This window comes from Selaginella moellendorffii, unplaced genomic scaffold (assembly GCF_000143415.4).
Source record: "Selaginella moellendorffii unplaced genomic scaffold, v1.0 SELMOscaffold_1, whole genome shotgun sequence".
In the NCBI taxonomy this organism is placed as follows: Eukaryota; Viridiplantae; Streptophyta; class Lycopodiopsida; order Selaginellales; family Selaginellaceae; genus Selaginella; species Selaginella moellendorffii.
The window spans coordinates 4,986,941-4,997,141 of NW_003314262.1; the positions used below are offsets into that span (position 1 = coordinate 4,986,941).

General features: G+C 40.7%; 2 protein-coding genes across 2 annotated transcripts; one reads left to right on the plus strand and one right to left on the minus strand.

Moving 5' to 3' along the window:
• The first annotated feature begins 1,061 nt into the window (after window positions 1–1,061).
• Window positions 1,062–1,926, plus strand: LOC9663213 (cytochrome P450 94B3). Its single transcript, XM_024681230.1, has 3 exons — window positions 1,062–1,225; window positions 1,317–1,685; window positions 1,860–1,926. Exons 1-3 carry the CDS (start codon window positions 1,062–1,064, stop codon window positions 1,924–1,926), a joined length of 600 nt encoding a protein of 199 aa, XP_024536998.1.
• A 7,043-nt stretch (window positions 1,927–8,969) lies between these two features.
• Window positions 8,970–10,179, minus strand: LOC9663214 (rho-N domain-containing protein 1, chloroplastic). The gene is made up of 2 exons (XM_024687806.1): window positions 10,080–10,179; window positions 8,970–10,031 (listed from the first exon to the last, which is right to left on the minus strand). Exons 1-2 carry the CDS (start codon window positions 10,091–10,093, stop codon window positions 9,014–9,016), a joined length of 1,032 nt encoding a protein of 343 aa, XP_024543574.1. The 5' UTR covers window positions 10,094–10,179; the 3' UTR covers window positions 8,970–9,013.
• Between the last annotated feature and the right edge of the window lie 22 nt (window positions 10,180–10,201).

The following is a 10,201-nucleotide window of genomic DNA, read 5'->3' on the forward strand; positions in this document are numbered from 1 at the left end:
TGAACAAAAATTCACGACTTCAACACGTCTCTAATGCACTCGTATATGTTGAGGGTGGTCACTCCGTCACAGTAACCTATGCAAATTGTCTTTAGATTTAGAAGGAACAAGATGCATGCAACTGTGATAATCTTAGGAACGTACCTAGCATAGCTGACCAAATTTTAGCTGGATTTCTTCTGGTTCCCAGGGCTAGAGTTAGAACACAACACCAGATCGTCTCCTATTGCAGCAACAATTGTAGCTGAATAAGTTGTGTGCTTTCAATACGTGTTTTATTTAAAAGATAAGTTCTAGAGTGATCGAATGCTACGAGCAAGAAAAGAGTTAGGAACATTTCATCCGCTTTGCTGTTTACGGCTTTGACTATGTTTGACTTTCGCAGAACTGGGAGACTGGATCTTCAACGCTGGTGGACACCGGATGCAGAGAAAACTAGTGTTTAGACTTGCAGGACGTGTTCTTGCGGTTTGCATTTGACAGCATCCATCCGGTGTCTGAAAGCTCAAGAGGGGCTCCGAGAAGCAAGGCGTTGGAAGTTGTCAATGGCGTATGTGACTGCTGTATAGGTGGTAAGTAGCAGGTTAGAAAAATAGGATGGCAGTCCTGGTAAGTCCTGACTTTCAGCCAGGATTTACTTTCTCGCTTCATCTTACATTCGTCCTCGTTCTTGGGGATATGATGGTGGCGCGATGGGTTCTTCTGGCTCTTGTCAAAGCATAACGAAGTAACATGGTTCTCGGTATAACGTTAACGATGAAGGCTGGGTCCAAGAGAGTTGGTAGCCTGCAAATAGTAGAACATAGAGGAAAAACGAAAGTATGAAGCATATACCGCATTTGCCGGCCCTATCTACTTCCAAACAAACCAAGAGGCTCTTGTATCGAGAGGAGGTGAGAGGAGACGCTTATTTTTCGGTGCTGCGGCAGCGAGATATGGAGTAAGGTACTTTAGCTGCTGCTTTGCTGATTTCCTGTGTTGGTTTCTTCGTCTGGTTCTACCTGAAAAGTCGACATGGTAATGGTGAGTTTGTTCCCCGAATGTATCCTCTTCTGGGAACAATGCCTCAGCTGCTGAAAAACAAGGGCAGGATTCTCAAATGGACTACTGAGTGCCTTGTCAAGTCTCCCGGACACACCATCACGTTGAAGCGAGGAGCGAAGCCCTTCAAGCTCACGTCCAACGCTCAGAACGTAGAGTACATCCTCAAGATCAACGTCGACAAGTATCCAAAGGGAGACTATGTGTGTGACACGCTGAGAGATCTTCTTGGAGATGGTATCTTCAATGCTGACGCTGGCCTGTGGAAGCTGCAGAGAAAACTTGCGAGTTACGAGGTCTCTACACGACTACCTCATGGATTCTGTGGCCGAGAAGATTGAAAAGAGGCTGCTTCCAACGATTGCAAGCGTTTGTGGCCGACGAGTCAACTTGCAAGACGTGTTCATGCGGTTCGCCTTCGACAGCATTTGCAAGCTCGCATTCGGAGTCGATCCTGTGTGCTTGGATCCGTCGTTTCCCACGATTGCGTTATTCGACGAGTCCACGAGGTTAAGCACTGAAAGGTTTTACCAAGTCCATTCCTTACTCTGGAAGATCAAGAGGTACTTCAACGTTGGCACCCCCGACTCCTCGCGATACAACTGGAGATCAGCTTCACACCAACTTTACCAACGGGCATTTCAGTAAGGAAGGGCATCACCAATCATTGGCTGTACGTAAAATGCAAAACCAAATGTCGAAATAGCTTGAGTGATAGAGCCTGAATCCACTGATATGTCTCAGATAAAAAGAATGACTAAATACAATCGAAACTTGCCTATAGTTGTGAAGCCGACAGTTTCCGTTTTTCACCGCAGGAAGCTTGAACCTGATAGCACCTATGACCCTTACGACGAGCAGTCAGATGACAATCGATGCTCCTAGAGTTGCAAAAAATTCAAGCTGCATTGGAGAAGTTAAATCACAATGAAAAATATTGTGAAATCTATACCTGTCTCATTCTTTCCACCAGGGAAAGTGGAGCAACAATGACGACGACGGACAGGATCATAAGCACATGCCCACTACCTGTTAGCCAGGAAGGAGCATTGGAAGTGATGTTTTCAATGCCGATGACAGCAACTTCACTGGCTTGCCTATAATGGTCCCAATGAGCAGAACCACTATGCTAATTTCCGTAGCACTGTGCCAAGCCTGGAGGATGCGTTGGGTACGTGACACAGAAGTCTACATCGAGAGAAAAGAAATCCATGGAGATTAGACCAATGTTCCCATTGAAAGCTGTGAAGCGGCCACTAAGACATATTCCATGATGCCTCCAACGATGGATGCTCCTTGCCAAGAGCCCTAAGGGTTAAGGTTTATGGTGGGAAAATCTTCTGGACGAGCATGTATGCATGAATGTGCCTTGTGTTGTTTGTGATATTGAGTGGTTTTGATTTGCCATTTTGGCATTTACATTTTTGAGGTAGGATATCTAAAAAAGAAATGTATTCACACTAAAGAAAATTTCATTATATGTTGTGGTGGAAAGGGAATACAATATTAATTAGCCCAAAAACTCTAGTTTATATATAAGAACGAGTGGTCCGGATTGAAACCAATCCGACGGCTACCAAAATCCACTACACTAATATTAATATATGGCATCGTAGTGGCCCTCGTATCATCCCCTCCTCTTGGAATAATAGAAAAACCATCAGGGTTTTCATGTAGACAGGCTAGGATCTGGAGGAATGTCAGGAGGAGGCATGGGCAGATTTGTAGGTGGTATTAATTGCTCCTGATCCCTTTGTATAAAGCGTTTTAATTGCTGCACATGCACAATCTCTGGAGGATCAGCCTGTTGGACATCATTCCAAACCTCATAAACTTGTGATCCAACTTGTTGCAACACCTGATATGGTCCTTTCCACTGCGCAAGGAGCCCCTTAGATAAACCACGTACCGTAAGATGGGGAAAACAAACTAACACCAAATCATCCACTTTGTACTTTATAGGTGAATGATGATGGAAGTTGTAATATTGTTGTTGTCCCACTTGTACACGGCCTAAGTGTTCTGCAGACTCTGCTTGGACAAGTGGAAGAATGCTCGTCAAATATTGATCCCACAACTTAACATCAGCAGTTCATAACAATCGCAAAGGTAAACCCAATTCCGTTGGTAATATTGGATCATGACCATATAAGAGTTTATATGGTGAAGCACCAATAGAACTCTACACACCTATGACATATGCATACCGAAGAGATGGCAAATAACTATCCCAATCCGAATGCTGAAAGTTCACATACTTGACAATCATCCCTTTGAATATTCGAATGAGTTGTTCCACCAGACCGTCTGATTGTGGATGATAAGCACTCGTGAAAGTGTGGTGTATCTCCAATAGAGACATCAAAACATGAAATGCTTCAACCATAAATGCGGGATGATTATCTGAAAGAATCCGCTCTGGACAAGAATGCTGGAACACCACTTGATTGAGAAGGAAGTATCCAACACAAGTTGCAAAAGCGCTAGCAAGAGCACCAACTTCCACCCAACAAGTCAAGTAGTCAAAAACAATAATAACATACTCATTGCCAGCAGCCGATCGTGGAAAAGGTCCCATAAGATCAAACGCCACTAACTCAAACGGATGGGAAATTGCAATTGACTCCAATTGTCCTTCCGTAGCACAAGGAGGAATATTACGAGCTTGGCACCAAACGCAACTATGCACATACCGGATAATATCACATTGCATCTCCGGCCAATATAAAAACCTGTGCAGCTTCTTGGCTACACGACGATGTTCTATATGCCCACCTAGAACAGGAGAATCATGGTAAGCATAAAGAAACTGTGGAATAAAGATAGAAAGCACCACCAACCGTAAATGATCATCAGAATCTATCCCCACAAAATAAAGAAGGCCGTCTTCAAGGTGATATTGAGAATGTAAATGCCGGAAAAAGTAAGTCATCAGCAAGTGATGTAGGATTCTCAAACCTATCTCGAAGCCTTTGAATCCACGGCTCAATCTTTTAAGCCTTGCGAACCTTATCAAGAGAAGGTAGATCTTGCTCTGTGCTTTGTGGACACTGAACATCAAGTACGGCAACAGCAGATGGCACAAAATCCTCATTTAGAAAATCCACAGATGCTAGAACAACAAGCTTATCAGAAACATGAGAAGAGAGTGGAGAAGAAAGAGGAGCTCAAAAAAGGGCATCAGCATCAGCCATAAAACTCCTTGGGCAATGAACAACATCAAAATCATATATCTAAAGCTTCAAAGCCCATTAAGCAGTACGACTAACCAAGTTATTCCGCTTCAATAATGAAGTAATAGCAGCATGGTCACCTTCAAGTAACGTCCAAGAACCATATAGATATGCATGAAGTTTCTCGAAACCCAGATTGCTACTAAACACTCCTTCTCTGTCGTGGAGTAGTTCATCTCCACCGGTTGTAACATACAACTTATATATGCAATAGGATGGCACTGATCAAGCACACTTGAGCTCTCTTGCATCAACACACCTCTAAGACTAATGTTAGAAACATGCACGCACAAAATAAAAGGTCGAGTGTAGTCAGGATATGCCAAAACCAAAGGAATTGTCAATAGTTCTTTGAGATCCACGAATCCCCGCTCACAATCTAGAAACCAGATGAAAGATGATGTTGATGATTTCAGCAACGCTCGCAACGGTGCAGTGCGATTAGAAGGATGATCCACAAAACGACCGAGATACTGCACCTTGCCCAAGAAGGGCTACACATCATTCACACACTTCGGAGTATGGAACTTTAGAACAGCCACAAGTTTATCAGGATCAACTTGCAAACCCTCACGAGAAATATGGTACCCAAGATAAGTTGTGTCCTTGGACACAAACATGCATTTCGACCGCTTCACCTTTAAACCAAAGTCGCATAGCCGATCCAACACTTTACAAAAATCACGAACATGCTCCTCCCATGTCCCCTCTGAGTGGATCAAGACATCATCAATGAAATTAGCAGTCATCTCCGGCATATTGCAAAGAACCTCATCCATCATTCACTGGAAAGTTGGTGGAGCATTGTTTAAACCAAACGGCATCACCAAGAACTCATACAAACCAAATGATATACAAAAAGCAGTCTTAGGAATATCTTCTTCGGCCATCGGTACTTGCCAGTACCCAGAAGCAAAATCTAACTTGGTGAACCAACAACTTTGCCCTAGACAATCCAAAAGATCAGTAGTGTGAGGAAGAGGGTACACATCTAGGATCGTCACTTCGTTTAATGGATAATAGTCGATGCAGAAACAAATACTCCTATCAGGCTTTATCACAAGATGAGATTCACATGCCCAAAGATTCCACAACTTCCGAATAACACCCTTCTCCAACATGTCCTTGACATTTGCACATAAAATCAAAATCATATTTTATCCCCATTTATCTCCCAAGGTTCCAAGGATCCACGGTGACAGTATATCCAAATCTCATCCCATGATCACATGCGCTACACTCACCCCCCCTTCAGAGATGTCAATGTCCTCATTGACTATTGACTAACAACCCCTACTGAGCCAAGGGGAACCAACACTTCCATTTCCGCACTCAATCTACCAATCCTTCCATTGTGTAGACATTGACTATTGACTAACAACCCCTACTGAGCCAAGGGGAACCAACACCTCCATTTCCGCACTCAATCTACCAATCCTTCTATTGTGAGGCAACTAGTCATCCACCCGTACCGCAGTCCCACGGTGGATACCTTCGTCCGTGGATACTCCACACAAGAGGAAGGATGTACATATGGATGCCCAATACATACGATTTCAAATTTAGGGGTAGGAATATACCTTGCTCAAGGGTATATTATACTTTTAAGTAGCCATTAATCAATGGGAATCGAACCCGTGCCATTTGCTCCGATACCAACTGTAGCGCACCTTATCTCTCTCCCCTTAAGCCAACTGGAAAAGGGGCAATTGCTTGATGAGAGAGCCCTTAGTAGTTATTTTATCCCCATTTATCTCCCAAGGTTCCAAGGATCCACGGTAACAGTATATCTAAATCTCATCCCATGATCACATGTGCTACACCGACGACAAACAGGAACCTTGATTGGACAAGCATCCTTGGTTGGAATCAGATAACGTGTGGCAATCTTGGCCCTAGACGATAGGTCAAATTCAAAGAGATCAGAATACTCCTTCATGAGCCGGTCAACTGCTGCAACACAAAGATTGTCAAATGAATCAGAAAAGGGAAGAACAGAACAAGATAGAAACATAGGAGGAAATAGTGGGGGAACAAAAGTAATGGAAACAAAAGTAGAAGTAGAGGGACGAAGAGGTATAGAAGTGATAGAAATGGATGAAACATAAAGAAACATGAGACAGAGGGGAAAAGCCTCAAAGTCACACTTGGCATGATTACACTGCAATTAATTCATACCAAAGATGAGGTCAAAAGCTTGACTCGGCACCACTCACAATGACTGCAACTCAAGCTCGAGATCACCCACACGCACAACCAAGTCCACCTCATCCCGTGCACATGCATATGTACGGCTATTGCTATAAAGAATGAAAATTAGTTCCGGCACACGATGCAAGTGTAGATGGCAACATGTGGCAACAAGTCATGCAATAAAAGATAAACTCAAACTTGTATCAACTAACACGAAAAGAATAATAGAAGGAAATGGTAGATCTAGGCAATACAAAAAACTAGATTGAAACCAAAATCCTGAAAGGAAAGAACAAAAGAAAAGAAATGGAAAAAACTAGATCTAGACGATACAAAAGTTATATCTAAATCAAAATCTCAAATCCAAGCACTCCTCAAGGATAAGAAAAAGTGCCCCTCATCTCCACCAATATGAATGCTTAGAATATAGAAAGGGAATACAAAAAATGTGCATATCAATTAGCCCAAAAACCGTATCTTATATACAAAGCAAATGGTCCGAACTGAAATCAATCCAACGGCTACCAAAATCCCACTATGCTAATATTAATATACAACATTGTAGTCGTACACTTGGCTTTCACAGTGGCAAATTTATTATAGTTATGACTAATTAATATCACTATAACTTCTATAATTTAAACTATTAATCATAGTGAGAATTTTATTTTAAATCACATAAAAAAAAAGATTTCAATTTTAAGTTATAGCATGTCATACTCAAAAACATTATAGTCTATCTAATTAATTCCATATGATGATAATTTTAAATTTTAAGTTATCTCATTTGAATTACTTTATAAAAGGATATCTGTAATTCAAAAATATGCAACTTAGATATTAAATATGGAAATAAATAACTAATTCTAAAAAATAGTATAAAAAAACCTATTTATATGATTAATTTATTTTTTATGCCCTTGGCTTAAGAAAATAATTAGAATGCCAAGTTAATAAAAAACATTCTGATACATTAGTCGTAAAGTTTATTTAGATTTTTATATTTATTTTTTTAAGTTTATAAACATCTTATACAATGTAGTTCTATGTAAAACATTTTTAAATCAAAAAAATCTTTGTTATTTATTAACTCCATTATTTACAAAAATAAGTAATAAATTAATTATGATCAAGGAAAAATATAAAGTTAATATACATTATTATAGTTATCCTTAAGTTGCCACGATGCCCCACATGCACTTCTATTTACAAAGTTTAAAATTCTTCTGTTATATCTAGTTTTGTTAATGAAAATAGTGTATATTATTATAATAATCTACAACTTAGAAAATAAATGGAAAGAAAAAAAAATAATACATTTAAAAATGACTGAATGACTAAATTTATATAGCCATAACTATATATATATATATATATATATATATATATATATATATATTCATGACTTTATGAGTTTTTTAACATATAATAAAGAATTAGTTATCTCTCAACAGAAAATTTAATTTTAAAAACTTAATGAGGTTTATAAACTCTTAATAAACTTAAAATAATTTATTTAAGTTTATTAAATCCCTCTTCATTTTTTGAATCATTAAAAATTATTTATTTATGTATTTTACTATATTTTTATTTATAATATGTTGCTATTTTATAATTTTTATTTTCTTTAGTTGTATATCTAGCGAAGGAAAAAATTATTATAAATAAAGGCCAATGGAAAATACTATTTTTTTTGTGGATTATTTTGTTAGTAATAAAACACAATGTATATAGATTTATTTTTTAGTGTTTTTAAGAGCTCAAAAAAGATCAATCAATTCTTCTATTCTTCCAACAATTAAATTAATTGTGGAAAATATTATAAGTATTTATAATAATTTAATCATGTTTATACCAAGTTGACAAAAATATTATAAACATTAGTGTAAAGATTGAGAAGATATTTAACATAAAGTAATAACAAAGCTACTCTTAAGAAATAGAATAACTTTTTCCCATTGTTTCCAGCTATGGAAGTGAAATGCAGGAAATAATAACATTTTTGAAAGCAATTGTACTAAATAAATTTGATTGATCTGATAATGTTAAATTGGTAATAACTTGAGACAATACCAATATGGATAATCAGGTATTGTTTCTTGTTTCCAGCTCTGGAAATTCACCTTTGTTTCATGCATAGATTGTTTATTTGGCAAGTTTGGATGATATGAATTGGGATGTATTCCCTGGCTTACTTCCACTATATGCTCCAGGATCTTAGCTCGCTTGCGTGGAACATAGTCACAATCATGCTAATGTAACATGCTAGCACTTCTCAGCGACGAGAGCGTGATTGAGGATGCATACTGGGGGAGGCAATAGGACAGGCGGCTGAATGAGCTATCGAGTCAACACTGGCAGGCCGGTTCAGCTTGCCATAAGCAAGAACTCAATCGGTCAATAGCCTGTTCTTCTTCTTTCTTCTTGACATTTCTTCTAAAATAAATTATTTGTAACACAAAGTATATGTCTTCCTTTCTTTTTTTTCCTCCAGAATAGAAGTTTGCATGAATGAAGTTTTTCTTCGTTTGACGATCCATTTACTTTTATTTATCAGAACTTGTCAAGAGATGGACCAAGTCATCCTTTTTGAGCCTCGAGTAGCCAGACAATCCCCTCGACTTGGCCATGCCTCTCAGCGTAGGCACTGTCAACTTGGCCAGATCGTTGATCTCCTCCACCGCAGATTTCCTGCTAAACACCCCTTCTTCCTCACTCGACTCTTCTTCTATCCTTGCTGTCGATCCTCCCGACTCTGATGTTTCCGATCCCTCTTCTTCGCTTCCAAGCTCCTCCACCACCTTTGTTGATCTCTCGAGCTCTTGCCCCAATCTCGATCGTTGCTCCGGTTTGGGCGACGACACCGACTGGAGCTTCTTGAGGATGGACGCGAATGGAACCGGATCCACCACGCCGCCGCCTTCCACTGGCAGCTGCCGGATCTTGCTGGGCTTGTTCTTGCGGGCCGGCGGAGGCGGATTCTTCGTCGCCACGCCCAGCGTCTTCACCAGGGACTGGAGCTGCTGGATCGACTTCTCCTGCTGGGCACTCAGCTTGGAGGAGCTTGGAGGGGACGAAGCTCCTCCGGCCGGGTTCTTCGGGAAGATCTTATCGAACCAAGCATCGGTGTTGTTGTTGGTCTCGGCGGTGGCGGTGCTGGACGAGCTGGATCCATTCGCGGCCTCGAACAAGCTCGCCCATTTGGAGACCCTGTCGGATTTTTTTCTCACCTGGACTGGCTCGGGCTTCTTCGCCTTCGCTAGACGGCCACCATCGATTTCTTCCTTCTCTAGAAGATCTTCTTCTTCTTCTTCTTCTTCTTCTTCTTCCTCGTCTCCTTCGGGATTGTTGTTGGAGATGCTTGACAAAGGAATGTAGCCGAGAGGCCTCCTCGCCGGGACTGGAGATCGCTTCACGAAAAGAGACGCTGGCCTTGTCACCGCTGAGCATCCATCGCCCTGCTTCCTCCTCGACGCCAAAATCTCGAGCGAGAGGTGTGCTCTACAATGCCCATCGCCGCCGCCGTTGCCGAGGAGCGACGAGACAGGCCCTCCGAGCATCGAGCTGTGGGGAAATTGTGGGCGGTGAGCGTCATTGGAGCTCGCCACAGACCTGGCAAGGTACATTGGGATGAAAATCTCTACCCTGGATTGGATTGAGAGAAGAGAAACCGTGTAGAACCTGGATTCGCGATTACAATGCCCAAGGAACCCTAAAAATAAAATCTCATAACC